At 31.6% G+C, this 14,927-nt stretch overlaps 1 protein-coding gene across 9 annotated transcripts in view; it reads left to right on the plus strand.

The window, feature by feature from the left end:
* The window catches only part of LAMA2 (laminin subunit alpha 2), a 611,630-nt gene that overhangs the window by 260,915 nt on the left and 335,788 nt on the right, over positions 1 to 14,927 (plus strand). For all 9 annotated transcript variants that reach the window (XM_065543374.2, XM_065543379.2, XM_065543380.2 and 6 more), the window contains exons 9-10: positions 6,989 to 7,088; positions 13,390 to 13,550. In XM_065543374.2, coding sequence (XP_065399446.1) covers positions 6,989 to 7,088; positions 13,390 to 13,550 — 261 coding nt within the window. The remainder of the gene's footprint in view (positions 1 to 6,988; positions 7,089 to 13,389; positions 13,551 to 14,927) is intronic.

Consider the following 14,927-nt stretch of genomic DNA (forward strand, 5'->3'; position numbering starts at 1 on the left):
TAAATGTTTGTGTGTGGTGTGAAATATGTAACCAGATTTATATGGTTAACCTGAAGTTCTATACCATTTGTTGAAAAATCAATTGATCATATTACATGGATCAATTTCTAGAACCTCGGTTATCTATTTTTCCAAGCATCTGTTTTTCCCTCTATGTGCTAATACCATACTATCTTCATTGCTTTAGTAAGTCTAGAATTTAGGTAATATAATGTACCAATTTTATTATTTATTTTCAAGATTGTTTTGTCTATAGCAGGGTATGTGTGTGTGTGTGTGTTTCCATACAATTTTAGAATCAACTTGTCAATTACAGAAAATATTAGGATTATTGCTTAGAATCTACATGCAAATATGGAAAATGGAGCTTGAGGAGTTGTTGGTCAAAGAATACAAAATTTCAGTTAGATAGTAGGAAAACATTGAAGATATCTATTGCACAACATGGTGACTATAGTTAATAACAATATATTTATTCTTGAAAAATGCTGAGAGTAGATTTTCAGCATTCTTACCACAAAATTGATAATTATATTAGATAATATGTTATTAGTTTGATATAACCATTTCACAATTTGTATATATATATAATAACATATACAGTGATATTCAACATATCATGTCACACTTGATAAATATATACAATTTTGTCAAAAGAAAAAATTAAACTTTAAAAGAAAACAAGTATTGAGGAAAATAACATAATAATATTGAGTCATTTAACCAATGAACATAGCATACCTCTCCATTTATTTCTATCTTCTTTATTCATGTCAGTGTTCCAGTACAGAGATCTTGCATGTCTTTTGTTAAATTAATCTTTAGTATTTTGCTTTGCATGATTGCAAAAAAAGTTTTTAAAATAGTTTTCAAATTATTTAATGTAATTATTAAAGAATTTTGAATATTGACTTTATGTCCTATAGCCATCCTCAATTTCTTTATTAGTTCTAGTAGTTTTAAACTACGTGCTTTAGAAACGTACACATAAACAATCATTTTACCCGCAAGTAAATTCAGACTTACTTCTTGCTTTGCAATCTTTATGCCAAGGTTAACTAAAAATAGTGAGAGCTGACATCTTCACTTTGTTCTCAATTTTAAAGTAATATTTCACTATTGAGTATGACGTGAACTGCAGATTTTTAATGGACGCCCTTTATCAGATTCAGTAGGTCCCCCATTATTCCTAAGTTGCAGAGAGTTTTTATAACAAAATGGTTTTGAATTTTGTCATATGCTTTTTGAAACCTACTGAAATGAACATAAGGATTTTCTCCTTTATTCTGATAATGTGGACAATTTACACAAATTTAATTTTAAAATATGAAGCCAGCTCTGCATTTGTGAATTAATCTCCATTTGGTTATGTTATATTATCATTTTTATATATTGGATGATTCAGTTGACTAATGTTTGGTTAAGAATTTTGACATCCTTTCATAAAAGATATTGGATTGGTCTATAATTTTATTTTCTTATAATGTCTTTGTCAGGTTTTTTTATTGGGGTATACTGGCATCAACAAATGATCTGGGAAATGCAATTCATCTTCCTCTGTTTTCTAAAGTAACTTCAGATTAAAATTAATTCTCTTTAAAATGCTTGATAAAATTTCCCGGTGAAACTATCTGAGTCTCTAGTTTTCTTTGTGGGAAAACTTTTTTAAATGCATTGGCTAATTTTTATTAGACATAGGCCTAGATAAGTTTTATATTAATATCTTTGGGGAGGGTCAATTTTTGATATATTGTATTTTTCAAGTAATTTGTTCAATTCATCTAAATTGTCAAATTATTGGCAATTGGCAGTTTTAAAAATTCCATTATTATTTTCTTGAAGTCTATAGCATCTATCTGGATATCCCCTCTGTGGTTTTTAAAATGATTAAGTTGTGCTTTTCTCCTTTTATTGATCACTTTTGTTAGGGGTTTATCAATTTTCTTAATCTTTTCAAAAAAACTCCTGCCATTTTATTTTTTGTATTTTTATTGATTCTGTTCTATTTATTATATTATTCATTTGACCTGTTTTGGGTTTAAATTACATTTTCTTTTGCTACCTATCAATTTGGAAAGTTAAATGATTTTAAACCTTTCTTCTTTTATCATGTGAACTTTTAAATATAAATTTCCTTCTAGCAGTTCTTTAGCTGCTGCTCATGAATTCAGAAATTCTGTATGTTCATTATCTATTTAACATAATTTATAATTTCTCTTGCAATTTATTTTTTGTTGTCTAATTTCCAAATATTTAAGCTTTATTAAATATTACATTTTTTATTTCTACACCGGATGTTTATGATCTGAGAACATACTCTCTAAGATGTCAAACTTTAGAGGTTTATTGAAATTCAATTTATGGCCCAGTGCATGGTCTCTCTTGGTAAACAAATAAATGTGGATTTTTCCAGTCTGTGATTATGGATTCCTACCTTTCTTTCATTTTTTCAGTATTTCTTCATGTTTTTTGAAGCTCTGTTATGAGGTACATACATATTTAGAATATTTTGAATCTTTATATTTTTTATATCTTATAAATTGATATTTTAATAACTGTGATGATCTCCACTTAATCTCAGATATCACTTTTTATCATAAAGTCTACTTTGTTTTTTATTAATATTGTTATAGCAGTTTTCATATGCTTACTCTGTATGGTATGTCTTTTCTGATTTTGTTTAACTTTCAACCTATCTTTATTTTCATTTAAAAGATTTCTTATAAAGAGTAAAATAGATGGAGTTTTTATCCTGAAAGTTACTGTGTGTTTAGTCCATAAATTTAATATAGTTAATAATATGATCGGGTTTTGCTCTTTGTTTCCTATTTGTGTCACAAAATTTTTGTTCCCATTCTTCCTTTTCTGTCTACTTTTATGTTAAACAAATATCTTTCAGTATTCCATTTTATTTCCTTTATTATCTTTTTAGCAGTACCTCTTTGTATATATTTTTTTCCATTCCAACTTTTATTTTAGGTTCAGGGAGTACGTGGGTAAATTATGTGTCATGGGATTTGGTGCACAGATTATTTCATCACCCAGATAATAAGCATAAGTTTTTCAATCTTCACCCCGCTCCCACCCTTCTCAAGTAGGCCCTGGTGTCTATTGTTGCCTTCTTTGTGTCCACGTGTACTCAATGTTTACCTCCCACTCATAAGAGAGAACATGCAGTATCTGGTTTTCTATTCTTACATTAATTCACTTAGGATAATGGCCTTTGGCTCCATCTGTGTTGCATCAAAGGACATGATTTTATTCTTTTTTATGGCTGTGTAGTATTCCATAGTGTATATGTACTACATTTTTTTATTCAGTCCACCGATGATGGTACCTAGGTTGATTCCATGTCTTTGTTACTGTGAATAGGGCTGCGATGAACATATGCATGCATGTGGCTTTGTGGTGGAATGATATATATTCCTTTGGGTAAATGCCCAGTAATGGGATTGCTGAGTTGAGTGCTAGTTCTGTTTTAAGTTTTTTGAGAAATCTCCCAACTGTTTCCCACAGTGGCTGAACTAATTTACATTCCCACCAGCAGTGTATAAATGTTCCCTTTCTCTGCAACCTCACCAGTATCTGTTATTTTTGACTTTCAGTAATAGCCGTTCTGACGGGTGTGAGATGGTAGTATTTTAAGCTCATGATATAGTGATATAGTCCTATCTTTTGGACTATAGTTTTCATATGTTGCACATAATCTATAAGCCACTAATACAATGTTGTAATTTTTGTTTGAAGTCACAAAGTTACAAAAACAGTCTTAAAGAAATGAAAAGAAGGAAACAAACTTTACATTAACCCAAATTTTCCCATTTCCCATACTCTGTAGTTCTATCTTATATATATTGCCCTCCTGCTTGAAAAATTTCCTTTTAGCTTTTTTTTTTTTTTTTGGTAGTGCAGAGCTGCTGGTGACAAATTTTCTCAACTTCCCTTTATCTGAAAATGTCTTTAATCTACTTTCATTATTGAAGGATATTTTCATCATAGTTACAGAGGTGTGTGTTTTCTTCTTTGTTTAGCATTTTAAAGATGTGGTACCATTATTTTCTGGATTTCATTCATTCTTATGACAACATAGCCATTATTTGTTTCTCTGTTCTATATATATCTTTAATTCACTAGATGATTTCAAAATTTTTTTGTATCTGCTTTTTGACAGTTATACCATGTATGATAAAACTTTGGCCTGTAGACCAAATCTAACTCATGGCCTATATTTGTATGACCTGTAAGCAAAGGATGTTTCTACATTTGTAAAGGTTTGTTAAAAGACGAAGCAGAAGAAGGGGAGAATGAAGAGAACTTTGAGGGGGAAGAAGAGAAGGAGGAATGAACAGAGTCTTTATATGGCTTATTTTACTATCTGGCCCTTTACAGAAAAGTTTTCCAGCCTCAGAGTTAAACTATGATGTGTCTATATGGCTTTCAAGCTTACCTTGCTTGATTCGCAAAGCTTCCAGGAACTATAAATTGAGATTTTATTCCACATTTAGGAAATTTTAGGCTATTTTTTTAACACCTATTTTTGGATCAATGTTTTTCTTTCTCTTTCTAGGACTCCAACTGCATGTGTGCTAAGGTGTTGATTGTATCTGAGGCAGTGCTAATTAATTTTTTTTTCTTTCTCTGTTCTTTAGATTGGATCTTTTCCCCTTTATCTGTCCTTATACTTTGTTCTACATATAATGCATCTTTAATTTAATAGCTGATTTTAAAATATTCTCATTAGGCCAGGCACGATGGCTCACACCTATAATCCCATCACTTTGGAAGGCCGAGGCAGGCAAATCACTTGCGGTCAGGAGTTCAAGACCAACCTGGCCAACATGGTGAAACACCGTCTCTATTAAAAATACAAAATTTAGCCAGGCATGGTGGCAGGCACCTGTAATCTCAGCTACTCTGGAGGCTGAGGCAGGAGAATAGCTTGAACCCAGGAACTGAGGCTGCAGTGGGCTGAACTTGTGCCAGTGCACTTCAGCCTGGGTGAGAGATCGAGACCCTATCTCAAAAATAAATAAATAAATAAATAAATAAATAAATAAATAAATAAATTCTCATTACTTATATATAATTTTAACAATTATACCATGTTTGAGAAAACTTTGGCCTGTAGACCAAATCCTGGCCTATAGCCAGATGACTACAAAAGTAGTCATTAGGTAGACTTCTCTTCCTCCTACCATCTTTACCTGATGTTAAGCATATCCAGTGAATTATTAAATTGAGGTATTTTACTTTTCAGCTTTCTGGAGTTATTATATTCCTTAGAGCTTCCATTTCCCTGCTGAAATGCTCCAGGCCTTCACTCATTATAAACATTATTTCCTTTATATTCTTGGTCATATTTACAGAACTTACGTTGACTTCCTTGTATGCTAATTTCAATATCTGGGTCACCTCAGGATCTGCTTTTTTTAGCTTCTTTTTTTAATAAGGACAACATTTTCCTGTTTCTTTCCTGTATATCTAATACAGTAGTCCTCCTTTATTCACAGAGGATATGTTCCAGGAACTCCAGTTGATACCTGAAATCACAGATAGTACCAAACTTATATATACTATGTTTTTTTCTGTTTGATACCTGTGATGGGACTAAGTGACTAACAGGAGGATAGTGTCTCTACAGCATAGATATGCTGGACAAAGGGATGATTCATATCCCTGGCGAGACAGAGCAAGATGGCTTGAGATTTCACCACACTATCCAAAATGGAATGCAAATTAAAACTTATGAATTGTTTATTTCTGGAGTTTTCCATTTAATATTTCTGAACTGTGGTTAACCATGATAACTGAAACCTCAGACAGCAAAACTGCAGATGAGGTGGGGACTACTGTAATTTGTCATCTGTACAGGACATTTTGGAGAATACAATGCAGAGACACTGGTTTCTGTTATGTTCCTCTGAAGATTTTGAATTGATTCTAATGAGTAATAAACTTGCTGAGTGATCACCATGAAGTCATGAAAGTTTACTTTCATATTTTGTTGGGACAGATTAATGGCAAACTCCAGGTATTCGTCAGACATTTCTAATGTAGTTAACTTAAAGTCCAATTTCTCTTTACCTTATGGTTTGTAACACCTGAAAACTCTTCTCACCTTGTTCAGTTTACCAGCGGTTGCTTTCCACTGAATTTCCTAGAATCTTCTGAATGAATATACGATAAAGGGATCAGTAAAGGCTGGGAAGGGTATTGTTATGCAAATTTTGTGAACTGCAATTTAACAGCTAAATAATTTATCTCTATGATGTTCATAAAATTATTGTCTTAAAAATGTCATTTTAGATTTATCCACTTAATAACATTTCATTTATATGTGTATATAAAATATGCCTTACCTATTCTGTGCACAGTCCTAACTTCATAATGGGGGAACGAATGAATGTGTCTTAAACAAATGATGATTTTGAAACTCATCTGTGAAGTTAGTTAATTGAGATTCAGTCAGGTATATAAATAAGTCTAATTTTAACACTCTGATTTATAGTAGCAAACAAGTTTTCATTTGTAAATTAAGCCTAGATATATATACATATGAAAGCTATATTTAATAGGTGGGTATTTCTTGGACAAATAATTTAGTTTTTTTGTTTTTTTCCTATTAAATCTGGAAAATAAATCTTGTATGTATAGCATATGAACACAGTGTAGGTTTGTTTAAGTAACTGTGTTCATATACTATATAAACAAGATAAAAAGGAATAAAACATGAAAATATCAATAATTATTGAATCTAAGTAACAAATATATAGGAGTTTATTGTTCCATCATCTTTACATTTGTGTAAGCATGTAAAGGAACTGGATTTTAGACATTATAAACATGTATTAAAGGTAATTCTTATAATTTTCTCAATAATTTACTTCTCTGTATTACTAAAACTACTTTGTCTATAAAAGTTTGCTGAAATGAAAAATATTGCTATTTTTATTACATTTGGTTAAATTCATTTTAATATTTTTGTTAGGTATCTCCAAATTATCCAAGGCCATGCCAGCCATGTCATTGCAATCCAATTGGTTCCTTAAATGAAGTCTGTGTCAAGGATGAGAAACATGCTCGACGAGGTGAGAGCTGCAGCAGAATGTCACTGTTCTGATAAAAGGACAACTAAAAGCCAAATATGATTATTTTCAGAAGAATATTTTGCAGTAAATGTCATTCATGTAATAAATTTATTCTTTAATCTATCAGTGTATTAGCGTTCCCTCCAGGAAGCAGTTTTTAAATTCATCTCGATAATTACTTTCATGTTTAATTATAATGTTTTCATAGCAAGAAGAGTTGAATTATTTATTTTGAGATACACACACACACACAGAGATAGAGAGAAAGAGAGAGAGAAAGTCAATCACAAATCTGTGGTATATGTAATTTTTTCATGTCATGTTATAGTTTGTAGCTTCTATGAGTTCTAGCATGAAATGCCAGCGTTCACTGAGGAATGTGTGTGTTGTAGTGGGAAAAGCAAACAGAAGAACTCACACATTGAGATGTAGGCAATAATATAGAAAGCAAGAAGTGTTTATAAAGGACTAAGAAGGTAGTAGTCATGAGTTAATGAAGAGAAAGAGGCTGACACTAATTTAAGCTAAATACTTCCTTTGAGGAATGACATTCATGAACTCCAAACATTAAGGAATCAAATGCCAACATAACTCCTTGATATAAAGCGTTTAGGAGCTACTTCCAGGGCAGTTGCTCTCCAAGTTTAAGTAGGAAATTTATAGAATGCACTGGGACATTTCTTCTCTAGAAAGACTAAAATTAACCAAGGCTACAATGTAGTTTTTTTTCCCCCCCCAATGACTAGCGTTAAAAGATTGGCAATGTTTCTTAGGCACAATTCTGATTACCTGCATTCTTTATAAAACTGTAGGATTATCAATCTGAGTGTTACATGTAGACTAAATTTTGAAATATTAAAAAGCAGATACCTTGTGATAGTTGAATGATGAATTACTGAGCTCACTTTTTGTTTCAAGCCTTCTTTTCTTTTTGTGGTTACAAGTAAATCACAATGTTGTTTTCATTAATAGCATGTAACTCTTCCCTAGCCCTTTTTGAATAATGAGTATATGATCACAGAATAAAAATGGAAAGGTAGAAAAATAAATATACAATTCAGTGGTAATTCAGGAGAGATGCCATTATTAACAATGTCATATATTTCTGTCATAATGCATAGAGAAATTTCTGATATTACTCCTCTTAACTTTTTGTGATGAGTTTCCCCAAAAATCTATGAAGATGTTCTCTGAAGTCTGGTTTCAGCACTTAAATAACACGTTATTATGTGGTTGTGCCATAATTATTTACCCTCTAAACTTTATATGGACATTAAGATTGTTTCAAATTTTTGTTTATTGTAACCACTCCTTTAATAATAATTATTCCATTTAATTATTTTTCAATTATTATAAAAACAATACATAGTAAAATAAATTCTTAATAGTAAAGAAATAAAATAATAAGTGTCCTCTTCAACCTATTTATCCCAGTCTTACTTCCAAAATTGAAAATATTGAGCATTTTTTCCAATTCAGTTTTTTAGTGAGTTACCTTTAATATCTAAATAATATGCTTATCAGTACTTTTATCACCATTACATATTGCCTATTGACTCTGTCTGGAAAGGTGAAGAAATGTATCACTCACAACACCTCCCTCCTTCATTCCACCATTCATACATTTTTATTATGTGTTTCTTCTATGATATCTTTATCATATTCAAGAGAGCTTACATGTCTATTTCATCGTTGACTACATTTAGACTTTCTCTTGTGGTCCTACTATATAAGATGTGATAAAGACCATCATCCCTACATTTTTTGCCACTTGTCAGTGTCTGTCAATTACATATTTATCTTTTCAAAGATTTTCAGTTATATTCAGCTCCAGACCAATAATTTATGCTTGTAATTTAGAAATAGAAATCTAATAATCAAGATTGTAACACTGTAATTAGATACATATTATTTGATACAGACTCAGATTGCAAAATTGGACAGATATCTGTAGGTCATTTTAATTTTCATGCTTACTCTGATAACTTCTTTAGGAAAGAGTGTAAGATGTGGTCTTATGGTTTGCACTTCTTCATCAGATTACATAACCAGATAGTAGAAAAGGATATTTTAGTGTATTACTGGCATTAATTTGATTACCAGGGAAATACAATGTATTTCTTTTCTGATTTTTCTTTTAGTTTTCTTCATTTTCTTTTGCTAGAAGGAGGTTTTCTCTCTCATAGATTTATAAGAGCACTTTAAATATTAAAAACAGTGATAGTAGGTCACTTTTTAATAATCAGTTTTCAGATTTGCTTTGAGTCTCACTACTGTTGATAATTTCTAATGCACAAAACTTCAAAAGTTTTATGTAATCAGCTATCAAAGTTCAGGCAAAATTCTCTACTTATAATAATGATATCATCCCATGGTTATTATATATTTTGATATTTTTGTATTTCTTACATGCTTTATAATCCTAAAACTCTCATCTATCCAAAGATTAGAAAAATGTATTTGTTTTCTTTATTTGTATGATTTCATTTTATACTCAATTTTTTAATCCATCTGGAATTTATTTTGTTACATTTTACAGGGAAAGTTTCAAACTACATTTTATTTTTCAATACTCTTTTTTACTCATCTACATTTAATATTACTTTCAGCTCTTTAGACATATTATGTATATTTATTTTATTTTCTGTATCTGTTAGAAGCATTCTCTGTTATCTGAATCTGAGTCTGCATTTTTATTTCTCTTCTATCTCTTATTCATATGGTCTTCATTTTCTTATGTGTGTGTATGTATGTATGTGTGTTTTGTGGATGTATGCCTGCATATGTATTTCTTAGTTTATTCTTTCAGAAGCCTTGAATCTACATGAGGTTATGTGATAATGACCCAGCGTATGTAGGACCTAGAATTTTTGTTGTTCTTCTGTAAAGCCATGCTCCATGAACTGTAGTCTAGTCATCAGAATTTGCCAGTCAACTCCAGGAAAGACATTGTTTTAAAGAATGACTTAAGTCAATGTTTCTTTCTAGAAGTCCATTCTGTAGTTTCTCATCTCCAAGGGGTGTCTTTATTTCACACCAGCGCAACCATACTATTATCTGCCATCTATCTATCTATCTATCTATCTATCTATCTATCTATCTATCTATCTATCTACCTATCTATCTATGTACATACCTACCTACCTATCTATTTTTCTACATTTAATTTTATTCTGTATCTTCAAGTGTTCTGAACAGGAGGGGTTATTTGGACATCCAGTTTACAATATTTCCAGAAATAAAAGTTAAGATAGGCATTGTTTAATACATGAAGTACTTCTCTATTTAGCCTCAATTTCTGGAAATTTTAACATCAGAAGTAAATGATAAACTATTTAATGCCTTTGTAAACTTTATTAAAATTATCAGATTTCTTTTCCACTTGGTCTATTAGTGTAATCTATTAGAAATGAACTTATTAACATTAAATAGGCCAGGCTCAGTGGCTCACGCCTGTAATCCCAGCACTTTGGGAGGCCGAGACGGGAGGATCACGAAGTCAGGAGACTGAGACCATCCTGGCTAACACGGTGAAACCCTGTCTCTACTAAAAATACAAAAAATTAGCCGGGTGTGGTGGCGGGCACCTGTAGTCCCACCTACACGGGAGGTTGAGGCAGGAGAATGGCGTGAACCCGGGAGGTGGAGCTTGCAGTGAGCCAAGATTGTGCCACTACACTCCAGCCTGGGCGACAGAGCAAGACTCCGTCTCAAAAAAAAAAAAAAAAATTAAACAATATTTATATTTCCAGAGTATGTTCTACCTGACATCAGAGGGGATCCTTTTAATGTACTTTAGGATTCAGTTTGGAGTTTTACTCATCTTGATTCATAAGTTAAACTGCCTGTGACTCAGACACCCACCAGTTGTGCTCCTTTGGCAAATCACTTAATTTCTCTGTGCCTTATTTACCTCATCTGTGAAACGGAAAAATAATAGTGTCTGCCTCATATAGATGTTTGAGTACCAACTGAATTAACCCATGTGTTTTGTGTAATGCTAAGTACAATGACTACCTTAAAATAAGTGCTATTTGAGTCTTAGCAGTTTTGTTTATTTTGTGTTATCATTTTTTGCATTTGGATATCAAGTTAAAATTAGCTTCATAAATTGAATTACATAGCTCTCCATTTCTATATGACCATAAGAGTTTCAAGTTTTGAAAACAGTCTGTAAAAATTAACTAGCATTACAGAAAACCAAACACCGCATGTTCTCACTCATAGGTGGGTGTTGAACAACAAGAACACGTGGATGGACACAGGGACGGGAGGAACATGACACACCGGGGCCTGTCAGTGGGTGGAGGTCTAGGGGAAGGATAGCATTAGGAGAAATACCTAATGTAGATGACAGGTCGATGGCTGCAGCAAACCACCATGGCACATAGATACCCATGTAATAAACTTGGATATTCTGCACATGTATTCCAGAACTTAAAGTTAATAATAAAAAAATTAACTAGCATTAAAAGACATTTGTGGTAGTTCTTTGATAATTTGTCCTCTTTTGATACCCTTGATTAGCTTTGTTTACAATTTCCTTTGCTTGCTTTTCTTTTTTTCAAATCTCTTTATTTCCTGTGGTGTTTATGTTTTCTCTTTCTTATACTTAAATGAATTGAATTTTAATTTATCTGTATTTTTTAAAGTAATGGACTATTTAAGCCTAGAAGTTTACTTTTGGGTATAGTTTATTTTTCCCATACCCAATAAACATTAAGTTCCCTTTTTACTGCTATTATATTCTACCTGGATAGCTATTTATTTTTAATCAAAGTCTTGATTTTCTCTTTAACCCAAGAGTTATTAAAGAGAAATATTTAGGCATTAATTCTTAAAATGGTTGAATTTTGCATAAAATTCTCTCATCATGTTTGATATTTGGAATTAATTTAATTCTAATTTTTGTGGCATTTGATACACATCTAAAAGTAGTAATTTATGTTAAGAAAATAAGCCTTAGATAATTTCTGCTTTGATAATTGAACATTTTTTATAGATTAGTCAATCATAAGCTATGGTAAATATTTAAAGTTATATACCACATAATATGTAATTTGACATTATTAGATTATTCAAATTTTCTGTTTTTACTTACTTCATCTGTAAATATTTAAGATGAGTAAGTTAGCATCATTTTCAGCCATTGACTTTTAAACTTTTTATTTCCGATATCTTTTGTTGTCTACATATTTTTGTGTTGATAATTAGTGCTTATTTGAAGCATGAACTTAATAATTTAAATCATGTTTTTATTATATTTTTATCAATGTAAAATGAGAGTTTGTCTTATTGAACCTAGTTTATTTGAGTTCTACTTTGGCCCTAATTAATATTTCACAACTTTTTTTCTTTTCCATATGCTTTCTTGACACACATTCATTTTCTTTTATTTGTAATATTCCTGTTCATTTTGTGTATCTCTTGTGCATATTACATGTTTATGTTTTTAATAAGAACAGTAAGACTACTTAACTCATTAGTATGTATTTAGCATGCATTTCTGACACTAATTCTGTCATTCTGCTTTCTGCTTTCTCTCCCTAATGTTTCCTTGCCTTTTTTCCCCCTCCTCCTTTCTTCTTTCTGATGGACTATATATACTACTGATCTGCTTTTATCTTCCTCCAGATTTTGAAGGTCTGTTAGTTGTATTAATTCATCCTGTATTTTTTCCATTTTTTTAACCAAAGACATGAATAAACAGTGTCTTTTGTACTTCTTCATGTTAAAAAAAGTTAATTTAAACTTTTCATTTCCCTCATCTATTGCTTCTTATCCCCAAAGTATCAATTCCCATGAACACCTTTATTTTCTTTAACAATACTGCCAGTGGCAATGTTCTTGGAGAATCATTGTTAAACTGTTGTTTTAAGTAGTATATCTTTATTGCACCTGTGATAGTCTGTTGGAGCAGGCTTGCTTCATGAGCCATTAGTTTGGCATTCATTACTGCTTATTCTTCTCAATGTAGCATCATCAGCATTAGTGTTTGTGGAAATCACTCCTTGGTCTTTGTTTTCTATAGTCATAGTTTGGTAGATGCTTTGAGATTTCATCTTTCTTGTTTACATTTTTAATATTTTTATTGACACTTAGAAGATGCTATGTTTAGCCAATCATAGAAAACTTTTAATTAAACCCTATGCTTTTTGGTTTTAACTTTTCTTTATTGATGTACATCAAAAATCTATTTTTGTGTCAAAATAGTCTTTTAAAGGTTACGATCATTAAAACCTTAAGAACGAAATTATGTATTTGTTTTAGAAATGTTGATATGTGGCTCATCTTTCTTTAGGTTTGGCACCTGGATCCTGTCATTGCAAAACTGGTTTTGGAGGTGTGAGCTGTGATCGGTGTGCCAGGGGCTACACTGGCTACCCAGACTGCAAAGCCTGTAACTGCAGTGGCTTAGGGAGCAAAAATGAGGACCCTTGTTTTGGCCCCTGTAACTGCAAGGTATATTGTTTATACCAGTAATGTACCACTGTCAAGATAGGAGGTTATTTTTCTTGGCTTCTCTGTTGATTTCCTTGGCATTAAGCAATTATAATGACTTCTGGAAGTATCCACTATCTATTCTATATGTGGTGACCCTATACATGTCTTTAAATGCCCACCAGGTTCACTGTAGCAAGATGTTTATAAGGCACTTATCTAAAAGCCTACAAATGCACAGAGGATAAACCACATTTAAAGGCTATGTTATTTTATAACAAAAACACTTTCACCCCATTGCCCAACTAGGGTGTTAATTTAAAAATATACGGCACTAGAAATAGCAACCCTTTAAAACTAAAGTGCATTCAAATCTATTATACCTTTGCATCTAAATCAGAAATGAATTCTGTCAAGGGTTTTATTCTGAATTTTTAGATAAACTTCTAAAGGTTGAACACAGGTAAGTCTTCACATACTCACTACATTCAGATTTTTCTGTTTAATTATAAAAAATGTACGAAGCCCTAATGAAATTGATTAAAGGCTCAATATTTTCTTCCAAGAGTACTTTTGGAAATGCAACTTTCTTTGTTGTACATGTTTACCTAATAACAAATCATGTTAACACCAAGGGATGCATTACATCTGCAGCTTATAAACAATATGAAACATAGAGGCATGCACAAGTGAAAAATGAAAAGACTGACTTACTTTAGCTATGGTAATGAGTTCTATAACATTCTGACCAGACGGTGTATAACTACATTATCTGAGAGAATGAACCATTCTTTGAAAAAGTTAGCATACCATACTAATGTAAAAATGAAAGTTACTACTTTTTTTCTTTATTTTCAATTAAAGAGGGACCCTTATTAAAAATATTTTAACATGTTAGTATTATCTTGGCAGCTATGAAATATTATATAGTTGTATTTGATACATGTATTTGATACATGTGAGCCTATGTGTACATATACAACCATTAAGCCATAATATAAGTAGCAAATATTAGTTTTAATGAAGTGTTTATGAATTGGGACAAGAATGTCTGGAAATATCATATCAAGCTAAATATAATAATAGTTACATAATAGGTTTATGTTACATCAGGGGCAATTTAGGAACCTATTTTGAACTACTGAAATAACAAAAGTCCTGTGGACACAGTAAGCAGAAAAGTCCACAAGCCTGTAGTAAAAAGTTGCCATGTCCTGGAATATAGTAAATTTTCTAATCTATTACATTTCATTCCAATATTATCTGAAATGAAAAATTGCTTGAGTCGACCAAGATTGTGTAGCAGTGTGTGAGTGATTGATTGCTTAAGGATACCTCCCCTCTCCATCTTGTATGTCTTTGTGGGCAATCCTGCAGGCTCTTAGTGCATCTTCTCTA

Source organism: Macaca fascicularis, chromosome 4, assembly GCF_037993035.2.
Source record: "Macaca fascicularis isolate 582-1 chromosome 4, T2T-MFA8v1.1".
Taxonomy (NCBI): domain Eukaryota; kingdom Metazoa; phylum Chordata; class Mammalia; order Primates; family Cercopithecidae; genus Macaca; species Macaca fascicularis.